We start from the raw sequence: 13074 nt of genomic DNA on the forward strand, positions 1-13074 counted from the left end.
GGGTGTCTTCTTATTTAAAGATGATGAAAAATAATGGTGTTTCTTGTGTTTTCTGTCAAAGGGAAGCTACTAATGCAAAATTAGGACTTGAAGCTCAGGTAGCTGGTGGTGCTTTCTCAGAAGGATTCCACACTTCTGCCAACCTCTTCTTGAGGTGGCTGGAGAAAGACCTCTTCACTTACAGCACATAACTCTGCTCCCATAAGGACATGCTTAGACATGCAAACAGGGAACTGCACCTTGCTGCTCTTAAGCACAGGTTAATGTTGGATATAAAGGTGCAGATGAAGGAGGTGCTTAGGGACCTCTTTCTTTCTTTTAGCTTGTGTAGCTGAATTTAATTAAAAAAACCCAAACAAACAATATTTGTTAGGGAAATAAGGCTGTGTTTCACTTTTCAGTGCTTTTTGCGTGAAGGAATCTGCCCCAGAAGGAGGATGAAACACTGGCACAGGCTGCCCACAGAAGTCATGGGCACCATCTGTGGGGTATTTTGATTTGGCCAAAGCCACACCTGACCTGATCTGTTGTCAATCATCAGGATGAGGTTGCATGGGAGACCTCCAGAGATCTATTCCCACCACATTGCTATGACACTGCTAATTGTATGAACTCCCTAAAAAAAAACCCACCTCAATTTCTTTTATCCAACAGCATGTTCAAAGCCTTCACTTTCTCTTTTTAGGCTTGCACAGTGGGAGTTTAGCTCTGCCCACCCCTACCTTGGTGGAGTCTTCCCATTGAGTTACCTCACCTGATGCTGTAGAGGACGTTGCCATTTCTGGAGATCCTCAGAAGCTTGTTGTCTGTTGTAATCTCATGGAAATGTGCCCCTTTCTCATTAGCAAAGAACAAGTCAGGCTTCCAGATGGAGTCCAGCATAGAGGGGTCCAGGTCCAGGGAGTCATCAGGGTATTCGTTGTACGCCAACCGTGGGTCATTCCACTGCTGTCGCAGGAAGATGTTCACCCTGTAATCCTGCAGAGTGGGAGCAGAGACATGCAGGTAGTGCTGAAAATGCTGAAAACTGGCAAGCATGTACTAAAATCATTCTCAAAACCAAACCACGTCTAGGCCTACATTCCCAAGCTATGGCCATCCTTGTTGGCGTTATTTCTCAAGGAGCTGTTGCTAATCTTTAGCTCTGTAGCTTACAGCTATCTCATAACATGAGCAGATGCCTATCCTTGCATCCCTCTGTCACAGCAATTGTCAGCTGTGTGTGAAGTGTCAGGACCTCTAGTGTGAACCCCGCGGCTGCAGAAGTGATGTTCAGCTGCAGAGGCTGTGAGGGCTGGTGGCAGCATGGTAACTGCTGCAGAGGATTAAGGGGAAAGGAGGCCAGAGCCAACTCCCTTTCAGTGCTGAACAAGCCCATATTGTGACAATCTATGGTTCCTCCAGATTTGTGAAAGGAAAAGACACAGTGAGACAGGCTGTCCATGGGAGAGGCATTCCCTGTGTGTCTGCTCATACAAGGGTAACTCGGATGAACGGACGGGAGCAGCTGCCCTTGGTGAGAGTGTGTGAACATGAGAGGGATGTGCACGAAGTCTGCTCTCCTAATCCTGAGCGAGTGTTCTGGGTTACCCTCTCTAATGTCAAAATGCCAGAAATGCTACAGATTTTATAGGATGGCCATCTTCTTTAACTGAAGCTAGTCCCCCAGCGCTAAGGAAAATTTCATCTGCCTCATAACCATGTGTCTTACAGCTCCCCTGAGTTCCCCAGGCCAAGGTTGGCTGCTGAGGTCAAGCTTAGACACTCTCCTGGACAATTAAAAGCAGTTTCTGTTCTCCCTGTCTGACCAAGAGCTTCCCAGGGTGATCTGCATGCCCCTTTTCTGCTGACTTTCACATAAGAAAGTGAGCCAACAAATTGAAATGGGGAGAGGACGTGCCAGTTGTCAGGAGAGGGATAAAAGCTCCCTGTCCATAAATTAATTGACATTTTCTAAGTATAGAGGCAGACTGTGTCTGAAGAGCAGCATATAATTTCACTGCCCTGGCCCAAACTAATAGTTGCTATCATGATTAAGGGTTTCTTTGGTGCCTTTCTAATACTAATGTACTTTGAAGACTTTTATTAAGAGATGCTTAATGGAGGGTGTCTGACGTGCTTGACAGTATCTAATACCTGCTGCAGGCACTAGGACATTGCTTTCAGTGAGACCTTCTGGCACCTCTGAGGGGATCTCCCTGACTCTGCCTCAGGTCTGTTCTTTCCATCTGGAGAACACAAAGCTCTGGAGTTGAAGGGTGCATGTGGATGGGAGTCCTTCTGATGTTGCTGCCTCAGGTGCTTGCTGGAGTATGAACCTACAGCCTCTTGTCCAGGAGGACATGACTTTTGTGGAGTCCAGTCACAGTGTAGGGCTGGGTGAGGATTGTGTCTTGGGTACCTTGTGCTTTGGATGGGGCAGTTCATGGCCAAGCCCATGGTCTAGAATCTGTTTCAGGCCACTTAGTGCCACCTTCATCCTCAGAGCACAGAAACTGCTAATGACAGTAATGACTGTGACAACAGCAAACGGACCAAAGACTTGAAGCTAAAAGGAGCAGACCTCTGAACATGAAAAAGAGTTGCGACACTCTCTTCTTCTGCTGATATTTCAAATGTCACCTTCGCAAGTCCTAGTGCATCCCTTTGACTTGATTACTCATCTCTCTTGACCCTGGATAATGTGTCTTGAGAAAACGCGAATAGCTGTGGACAGATAGGAACCAGGGTCTCAGTGCAGGACTAGCCAACCATGCAAACCTGAAAAGGGAAAGTGACCCCGAATTTCTGCTTCCCATGGCACACAACAGCTCCCTGAACTACTTGTATACTTCCAGTTCACCCTTTTCTGTGTGTAAGGATCTGCAGCCGTTGCAGTCAGGGGAAATCAACGTCGCTGACCTAATAGGTAGAAAGCAAAAGGTTGTTTTGCTTATTCAGCTACAAATAAGCTAGACGCTAGCAGGTCAGCTCCTGTTGGGGGCTTATGTCATGTACAACACAAATTAAACTCATGTTTGGAAGAAACTTCAGTGGTAGCTGCCCAGAAGTGTTCTCAGCCTGATGGAGTGTTGGAAGCTGGGGGGTGTGTGTGTGTCGGTGTGTGTGAAATGGAGCCAATCTCCCTACAGCAGCCTGTGTTGCCACAGATAAGCTTTGTTGCTGGAGTAAATTCACTACTTCAGCTCCAAAAAATGCGGAAAGGGAAAGGTGAAGGAAAGGGAAAGGAAAGGGAAAGAAAGGGGAGGGTGAGAAGAGAGGTGTAGTGTGGTTTATGTTGCTACCACAACAGGTGTAAGAGGCCATACACAGAAAGACTGCCATAATTCTTGTCATCATGATGAGGAATCTTAATCATGGCTTGTGGGGCAAATGAAAATTAACTTCTCACAATAGATGGCTGTAAGAAAGCCCCTCCTAACTCGTCTCCAGAGACCAAGTGCCCTGTACTCGTGTCCTGCATGGGAACAGCGCAGGGGCCTGTCATGGACATGTGGTGTGAGAGACTGAACTGCCTCTGTTCAGCGGTGTGGTGAGTAACTCTGGTGTATGCTACTCTTTGTGGTCTTTCTTTTGAGACAAGTGTTTGCAGTGGATATTTTTTGTTTTGGAATATGAACAGCTGAGCATTTATGCTGTGACATAAAAAGAGGCAAGGACAAAGAAATGTAATACATGCACTGAATGCAGTTCTCTGCCTTTGCCATTTTATGGCATTAGTATTTTACCTATCTCTGTGTGTATGTGCTTATGAAGATCTTCCTTCTCAGTGGGTTTGTTCCGCAGTCCTGGCCTGGCCACTGAGGATGGTTGTTTCCTCCCAGATACCTTTTCCCTTATGACAGATAGCTGAACGCACTGCACTATTGAAGCTGAACAGCCTTTTAGATGTCTTGTGCCCAGGCTTATTTGAATGTAAATGTAAAAACAAGCTGTAAACTGGACATGGCACTGCCTGAGGAGCCAGAAGAGGCATGGAGAACAAGTAGGGTACGTCTGGGGCTGTGATATAACCTAAGATAAGTGTTACAGTTTTCCGTACCAGCTAGAGGATCCTGTGTGTTGAAAGCTTTGTGCCTAGGCACTGCAGTCAAACTGAGAGGTGATGAGCCAAACCACTCATTTGTTGACTGTCTGGAGATATACAGTGTTTATTCTAGATGCTGTTGTATGACATTTTTATTAGCATCAACAAGAAGTCCTAAATTATTCCTAAATGATGGACAGAATGGACCAATTTCTGATGTGGACTTTCAAGGAGAGAAAAAAAAGGTCTTACTGGGGCTGAAAATTCAGCAAAAGAAATGTCTTTCTCCATATCCTTATTATCACTTGAGTTCCTCATTTGTGTGCCAATCACATTCAGACATTGATTATTTCGTGCAGCCTGCTCCTCTGGCTGGTTTGGGAGGGGAGAGCAGCAACTTTGTGTTGTGGAGGCATTCAGGAGCTTTGCAATCTGGCACAAAGGGATTTTACTCCCAAGGGGAAAATGACACAGGACAAGAAGAAAATAACTGAAGTGCTCAAAGTAGTTCAATTTGATAATGCTGAAATGAAATTCTGCTTAGTGACCTCACAAGGAGCCAATGAAACAGAAGATCAGTTTGAGACTTTTCCTTCCCAAGATACTCCAGTCTTGGCACCTGACGATGAGTAAGCTGATGAAGGCAGTGGCAGGCTGGCGGTCACGCTGGGAAGAGGGGATGGAGGCTGTCAGGGAACTCAGTAAGTTTCAATACCTGGCTCAGGGGTTCTGTCAGATGAGCCTCCTCACTGAATAGTTTTGTTGAGAGACTTCACTTTGATAAATTTACATTTTGTTGATGGAAAAAACAGGGCAGGGACTGAAGTCCTTCAGGAGGGGATTCTGTTATCCCACCTGGACAGCAGGGCACAAGGGGCTTTATTAGCATTGAGTTAATTCTTAAGAATGGGATTAAACACACTTTTAAGGCTAGCTGCCCTGCAAAGGAGCACTACAACTGGCTGATTTAAAAAAAACCAAACAAACTAAAACAAGCGACACCTGAAGCAGACTTTGGAAAGGTTAATAAGGGACCTTGTTACCTTGCCACAGCTGTAGCCAAGTAGCTAATTTGAAGCTTGATGTGAAAACCACAGCTGGGCCAAGTGGGGAGGTGCTATGGCCAGTAGTTGTGTTGGAGGTACTGTTGAGGAGGACATCCGCTGCTTGAGGAATGTAAGTTTGTGGTGAAAGCAGTAGTGCTTAATAGGTGTGGGGTTTTGTGCTGGAGCTTAAAGCAGCAGCTTTTGCTGGGTGTCTTTATAAAAGGGAGGGGAAAGTATGTCTTTCTGGGCTGAGGATGGAGCTGCTGATGAGTGGGCTGTAGCCAGCGTCCTGCGTTTCAAAATTAGGAGTATAGTAGTATGGTCTTTTTCTTTGGTTTGTAGGTTTTTTTATTTGTGTCCTTGTATTTGAGTTGTGTAGCCCTGTTTCATGGGGTTTGGGTTTTTTTATTTCTTTTCTATTCAGCACAAATACAAACTTCAACCACATAGATAGCCAAAACACTGCAGGTCTAACGTTGAAACTGCAGCGGGCTGTGAGACGTGAAAACACTTTCATTTTGTGTCGTGTGACTTGTTAAACGCTTATCATCTCTGTGGGGCTGGTGGCTAGTTGTAAGAATGACTGACTGCAGAAAATTGAGCTCAAAACCTAGCCTTTGCTACAGGCTTTGTGTGTTGGTATTTACATTTTTCGCTGAACTTAGGGTGAGTGGGCCCAGTATTAAGCGTGTGACCCTTGCACTTCATCGGCTGCATTTGCTACCTACTGCGCTGTGGCTTGTGAGGCTGGAGTAAATTGTTGTCTGTTTTGCAGGGTGGTTTGTTACCTTGTTGGCAGTATTATATATAGGTGTCTCTGAACAAGTATTAAACATTCAGATAGTTGCATTCTCCAGCTTCTCCTGTCCTTAGGAGATGTTGGAGGACCAATTGTGGCTGTGTTCCAGCTGGCTGGAAGGTTACATTTGGTTTACTCTTTCCAGATGGGATAGTTATGGCATGAAAGCAGCAAAAATAAATTTGCATGTATACCCTGTGTCTAGGGGAGCCTGTGCTGGCTGTTTTGTGGTTTTCTTTGTTTTATGCTCTTGTTTGCTGCATGTGGGTCTTTTTTAAAACTTGAGACTGGAAGAGGTCATCTTAAGTGTTGAGTTCAGCTCCTAGCAACTTTAAGTGATGCCTTCACTGCATACAAAATGCTCCCAGCTGCCTAAGCCAGTGAGAAATCTATAAAATAGCAGCTTCCATTGGAAGAGAGATCAAGGGCATAGCTTAATTTGAAGTTTATTGTTACAGTAGGAAATTTGTGAGACTAATTGCTCAGATAATCCTACCAGTTGTTTCATGCTACAAAGAAAAGCCAAAGCTGGTGCAGTCTAGTCAAAACTAAGACCCTGTTCCCTAGATGCTTGACTTCTGTTTCATTTTGAATGAAGAATTTGTAGTTTTGCTTATAGGTTTCCTACTCTGGTATGGCTGGAGGGAAGGTGTTTATACTGTTGAAGAGCAAAAGGGGGCTTAACAGCTTGTGGTTGGGGGTTGTTTGGTGTTTTTAATAATAATAAAAAGCAGAGTGGATGCATCTTGCATTTGTCCTCTGGAATCCCTTGCTGTCGATGCACTATTGCAGTAATGCTTTGGGACAGAAGGAGGCTGGCTGCACTTGTCTGCGTGGTGTAGCTGGTAGTATCCTTCCCCTTGAAGCACTTGTTGGGTTCACAGAGACGTGTTCCCAGTCACAGGTTCCCTTGTCCTTAGAGCTGATTGCAAGTGAGGCTGATGGATGTAAGCTGTGAGTGCAATGTAACATAAATGTCCAATCAATTATGTGCACCACCGGAAGCTTTTATGTTAGGTCTCCAGTTCTGTGGGATCCTTAAAAGAGTTTACTTCCCTTGCTCTAAGTCAGCTGTGCTTTGGGGAATTTGGTTTGGTCAATGGCTCTATCTGCCTTTTTTTATTCCCTCTACCCTTGCAGCAGTTTTCAGGTCCCCATTTCTTGCCTTGTTCATCTTGAACCTTTGTGGGTCAGATAGCAGCTTTATGCCCACGCTAGGAATTCTGTGCCTTCTCTTGGCCCCAACTCATAATCCTCCTTTCTGAGGTTTGTAGACCCAAGTGGCTGCATCAAATACATTAGTTCTATTTTTCTGGGGTTTTTTTTCCTCTTCCTCTACCTTCCATGATGCCTTGAGCTGTGAGTGTTCACCTTCAATTTCTCTATTCCTCTGTATGATGGCCTCATGATTTACACCGATTTGTGAGATTCAGGCCATGTAAACTTAAATAGTAGCAGTGGTATTTGCTGTAGAAACTAACAGCCCCACTACAGAGATATTTTAAAGCCTTCTCTAATTGCATGTGTGGTATCTGTAAAAACATGTGACTTTTCTCCTGCAGGTAGTAGTGCAATAGTAACCAAATATAGGATGATGTAGTACTCAGAACCTGAACCTGGCCAGGCTTAGGGTGCCTAATGATGGGTGTCTAAACCATCATGTTGTTATTTCACTTTTCACTTCTGGCCATTAAAGCAGCTGGGGGAGTGTTACCATCATCAATCTTGGGGGTCAATAATGGACTAGTACTTTCTTTGGTAAAATGTTGAATTGCCTCTCCCTGCCCCAGCTTCCCCCTCTTGCTTAAATTCAAAGTAGTTGGGTCTCCCTCAAAATTCCCTTCATGGCAGGACTTCCTGCCCTTCCCAGGGCTGTGCTGGGGAGTTGACACTGCCTGTTTGACCTGCTGCATCCTCAAACAGTGGGGGGGGACTGGCTTCCCTGCAGAGTAAATCTCAAGTTAGCAAATCCCAAAGACTGCTCTAGCTTGCTGAGATCTCATTTTTAAATGTTTCAGTCCTTGTGTTTCTTGTATTCTTGTCAGTGTTTACAAGCAGTATTGCTGTCCCCAAAGAAGTGCATTATATTAGGCTGTGTGCAGTGCTGCGTCAGCTTGACATCTGGACTAGCTTGTCAGAGCTGGTTTGGGTATTTCTAGACAAAGCAATGTGCCCAGAGGGTGTTCTTGGGTTCCCATGGGAATTTTTTCTATGGAAGATAGACTATGAAATGAGTGGCATCTGGAGAGGATAGCGAATCCCTGCAGCATGTCTTAAAGGTGGACTGCATATCTCTCTCTCATGCTAGTCTATGCTAATTTTATGGAGCATCCTGCTTACAGGAATTCTCTGACATCTTTGTATGGTTGTTCTGATGCATCTTGTGATGTATGATAGGTATTGAAAACCATGTCATTGTAATGTGCTCTGTACGATGCACAGGGATCCTTTGTGGGCCTGCCCCTCTCCCTTGTGCTCTGGATAGTCTCTGCTAGATTGTTTAGGAATAAAATATTTATTGCCTGTAATACCAAAGGAGGTATCCAATAAAATAGTACATTAGGAACAGATGTGTATTTTTGGTTTTAGTTCTTTTTTTGCTTTATATATAAACGAATACACTTCTCAGCTATGAATTCTGACAAATTCTGCAATCCAAGTACAAAATGTGTTTATCTGTGCTTGAACAGAGTAACAGCTTTTTCTCTACTACCAGGATTGAACTGGCCCCAACCCCAAACATTTCCAGAAGAATGGTATAGTATCAGAAGAGACTTATAGTTCCAGATACAGAGCTATTGATGTCCTCTGACAGTGGTGTGCATGAGTAACTTGTTCAAGTCGAGGGGTGTGATCTGTATGTAAAGCCTACAATATCCTGCCTGAACACACAAAATGCCTGAAGCTGGAGTCTTGCATTCTTTATTCAACACCTTTCTAGAAAAAGAATTACTAAAGAGTAATTAAACACCATATTTCTGGATTATCTTTAATTAGCACAGAGATAAGGCACTATACCTCCAGAGTTTTCCTTTGCTGCTCACTGATTATGTCACAACCAATCTTTAATAGTTCTCAGGTGGAGCAATTATCTCCTGTTCTAGTGATCCCTGCTCCTAGTGTCTTGCCAATTAGATACAGCCTTTAGCCATGTTCACTAATTTCGTTGGAAGTGAGCCTTAACTTGCAAGTATTGGGTTTGACACTTTATCAAAAATCATTGTCTAACAAAAATGTCTCCAAGAAAATAATCATGCAGCGATTCTCTTAATCTTTGGGAATCTGGAACCTGCTGCAGACTGAATTTGAGTTCAGCCCCTTTCCCTTCACTTACTGTTTCAAACTTCTGGATTTATGTGCACTTCAACATAAAGTATCTGCAACTGACTCTGTGCTTGGAGCCTTAGGCAAGTCTTCAGAAAAGACTATTTCCTTTTCTGACCTTTATACTCTGCCTGTACAGTGTTTTTGTAGAGACGCAGATAGAGACTGTGATTTTCAACTACCTGCAATGTGAGTCTTGTGTGTTGATGATCAATTTACTCAAACAGTGGGTAAACTTGGGAACACAGACAATATTTTCTTCTGGTCATGCCTAAGAGGGTGATGCTGCAATTGCTGGAGTGCAACGAAGCTGAGCAGCTGTGCTGTGATTTCTTTTTTTTTTTTTTTTACTTACCATAGTCGTTTCTGCAATCGAACCAAAGCTGTTGATGAAAATGTTGCAGCTGACATTCACTGGTGGGCCTGCATGACAAATAGAGATTGGAACAGCAGTTCACTATGTGCCTGTAAGACAAAGTATTTCCACTCTGTAGTGTTAAAACCCATTGTGGGATCGGGGTGAGTGAGGGAACAAGGCCCAGATGACCTGGCTTAGTCCAGTCTTGATTCTGATGCTAGCTTGACGTCAGGCAAGGCTTTTGCTTTGCCTCTGATTCCCTGTTTGGGAGGGTGTTTATATATCTATTCTGTGAACTGTTATGATGACAAGGAATAGATCACAGCCAGGCAGGACAGCTTTCTAGATCTCTCAGCATTGCTGTAGAGGTGGCAAGCTCACCTTGACCATGATAGCAATGTATCCCAGGAAAAAGCTGAGAGACTATTGACAGGCCCTCTTGTTTAGAGCTCTATAATTTACAAATACTAGTTTAAATTATCTAAATGCTTCTGAGCTCCCTGCGGAACCAGTGCAGCAGAGTGTGCTGTGGGGCTCAGGCTGGGCAGAGCAGCCGGCACTCCATGTGATAATGGTGGTACCTGCTAAGGCTCACAGCTGGGCAGAAGACTTCAGGCTCTGCCAGCAGAAATTCCCTGGCTGTCCTGTTTTGGGTGAAGGTACTCCCAAACTTTGGGCCATGCTTCCCCCAGGCTTTATTTGCTTTCAGACTGAAGCTTTGCTTAGCTTGCTCATATTGGAAAAGTGAAGGGACCACCAAAGAGGAGTAAAGATTAGGGGCTGAAGAGGTTGTGGTTAGAGGGCATGGGGGGTCAGTCTGTCCATGTGGTGCTGGTGCCCAAAGGGATCGGTATGGTTTGCCAGGCAATATTGTGATCCAATTCAAATCTGAGGTGGAAATGTTGCATCTGCATGGAAGGAGATTCCAAGAGCTGACTTCAGCACAACATAAAAAGCTGGTGAACAGTTTGGACCCAGAGCCATACCTGGTGCCTGGCAAACCAGTGGCTTGCCCATGTACGAGAGGATTTCTGTAGAGCCTTAACAAGGGCGGGAGAGAAGCAAAAAGGGCCTCTGCTCTGGGGGCTCCCAAAGGACTTGCTACTGGTGCTGCCCGGTATGTGGTAGGGAAAGGCAAGCCAGGCAGAGAGCAGAGGACGCTGTCCCAGGAACCAAGGTTCCCCTTTAATACCAGGGGAATTAATCTTATATCATCCCTGTGACAGATGCTTCTGGGAAGATAAGATCTGTGGAAGTGGTGAGTGTGAATTTTTAGATTATTCCCCCATCCTTCATGGTGACAAGGATGGTGTCTGCATTTCAAACACTGCCTGATGGCTCAGCCTCACTGGGGAGTGATGCTTGCCCGTTAAGGTCACATCTGCAGTCTGGCAGTTGCTGCAAGATGAAATGCTGGGGGGAAGGAATGGCTTTAACGAGAAGCTTGTGCTTCTAATCAGTGCAAACTTCCTCCTCTGGAAATTAACGGAATTTCCTGTTTACTAAGTAACATTTGGAGCTTGGTTTGCTCCTCTTAATTTCCTTTTTTTTCCCCCTTCCTACTTCAGACTCTTTTAAAACTTTGTGCCTGTCCTCTGTGGGAGTGGGATTGCAGCCACGTAACAGTGGTGTTCTCTGTGGCTGGGATTTTCTTGGTGCGAGTCCCAAGCAATCTGAGCAGGCTTCTGTCCCACCAGCTCCCAGACAGCAGTTTGCCAGCTCAGCAGCAGCTCACAGGCTGTTCAGTCTGAGCAGCTCTTCCTCCGGACTGTTAAACATAGGCATGGGCTAAAATATCAGATACAAAATGGCATCTTTTTCTTTTGCCCCCTTCACTAACCCCTCTTATCCAAAAGGCTCATGAAATTTATCCAGCAGCTGAAAGAACACGGTTGATCAGGCTTTAGCACTTGTTTTATCCCTGCTGTAGTGCTCCTGTTGAGCTCAGGAGTAAGTTTTTTTCCTCTGGATCAATCTCATGAGCAGTATAGAAGGTCTATGTGCATGTGTTTTTCTCCCCCAGATGACACAGCACAAGAAAAATACTGAGCTGTTCCCTGGATGACTGCATGTGCTCCTGGCTGACATGCATGGAAGATTTTGGCCCTCCTCTTCCTCATCCTGTGCTGATGGGAAGCCAGTGTGGGGTGAGCTTGGCCCAGCGTACATGAGGATGACTCTTCCCCAGCAGCCCAGCACTCTTCCCCCTGTGTCCACGGGGAGCTGGGAGCCCTCTGCAGGCTTTGGGGTTTTTTAGCTTGTGTGAGGCTCTAGAAACTTCCCTGCCTGCCACTGAAACGTGCTGCCTATGTGGTGGGATGCAGCTGGGAAGGAATTTTCCAGCAGCAGGATTAATTAAGGGTACAGCTTGGGTGAGAGGTCCTGGGTCCCACACCTGCTGGGTTCATCTCTGCCCCTGCCCAAGTTACCGACTTCATCCTCCAACTTAAACTAAAGCCCTGATGCTGCTTCCTTGTCCTCAGAATGTGAATTCATGGCTAAGTCTGGACTTTACAGCATTTATGACAACCAGCAATCATCTTTTTGTTGATCTTCCCCTCCCCAAAAATCAATCTGATACAGATCTTTGATATTATTTTAATTTAGATCTAAGCCATTAAAATGCCCTTATGAGTTACTGCCGTTAATTTAAATGACGTGCTTTGAGAGCTGCAACCCTAAGCTCTGTAGAACACCTCTTATGCCTCCCATATAAATTGGAGCCTGATTTATATGTGGGAGGCTAAGCCAGCAAAACTGCCCTGTGGGGAAGGTGTAGTTCATTGAAATAAAACTGAAATTAAATTATCTCAAATAAAAATGCAATACAGCTGCCTTCAGCAGGAAGATAATGTATACATTTCATTAAATATTAAAGTTTAATTTCTTTTGTGTGTGTGCATAATTTAGTGGTAGGAAGGTTTACAGGGTGGTTTTTTAACTCTCTGTGATTTGGATAAAACCAGCAGTGTTCTCCGTTGTCTAGCTGATTACTAGGGCACAAGCTTCCCACCTATACAGGGGCTTAAAAGCCCAGTATAGAGCTTATTGTGTGAAGCTGGATGGCAGGTGCTGTCACCATGATTAATGGGTCCTGGGAGTCCTGTGTTAGCATTGCCAGTGACTCTTGTTGGGAGGAGGGACTGGTATTTGGAAACAAAAGAAGTGGATGAAATGAGCACTGGAGAGGGCTGGACAGTGGCTGGGAGGGGGCAGGTCCCACTTTATCTCTGGGTGTGATTCAGGGGTGAGTAGCTCTGGGAAAGCAAGCTCAGTTAAAATGAAAAAAACCAAAAACATCAAAATTGTTTGGGTTGGAAGGGACCTTGAATATCATCTAGCTCCAACCCCCTTGCCATGGGCAGGGACATCTTTCACTAGACCAGGTGGGAACCATGCCCCCCCCCCAAAAAAAACCAAACAAACCCCCAAAACACAAAACCAAAACTACCAGCCCCCCCCCCCCCCCCCCCCAAATCCACCCTTCTTAAAGTGTTTTGAGGAGCAAAGGAAGTGGGTC

The 13074-nt window shown here is 45.0% G+C and overlaps 1 protein-coding gene and 1 long non-coding RNA gene across 5 annotated transcripts in view; one reads left to right on the plus strand and one right to left on the minus strand.

Moving 5' to 3' along the window:
* The window catches only part of LOC119153022, a 186968-nt gene that overhangs the window by 14218 nt on the left and 159676 nt on the right, over positions 1-13074 (plus strand). The window lies entirely within an intron of this gene.
* Positions 1-13074, minus strand: part of GLRA1 (glycine receptor alpha 1) — a 42106-nt gene that overhangs the window by 11629 nt on the left and 17403 nt on the right. For both annotated transcript variants that reach the window (XM_037398915.1, XM_037398916.1), the window contains exons 3-4: positions 9552-9619; positions 755-978 (exon numbers count right to left, since the gene is read on the minus strand). In XM_037398915.1, coding sequence (XP_037254812.1) covers positions 755-978; positions 9552-9619 — 292 coding nt within the window. The remainder of the gene's footprint in view (positions 1-754; positions 979-9551; positions 9620-13074) is intronic.

This window comes from Falco rusticolus, chromosome 8, assembly GCF_015220075.1.
Source record: "Falco rusticolus isolate bFalRus1 chromosome 8, bFalRus1.pri, whole genome shotgun sequence".
In the NCBI taxonomy this organism is placed as follows: domain Eukaryota; kingdom Metazoa; phylum Chordata; class Aves; order Falconiformes; family Falconidae; genus Falco; species Falco rusticolus.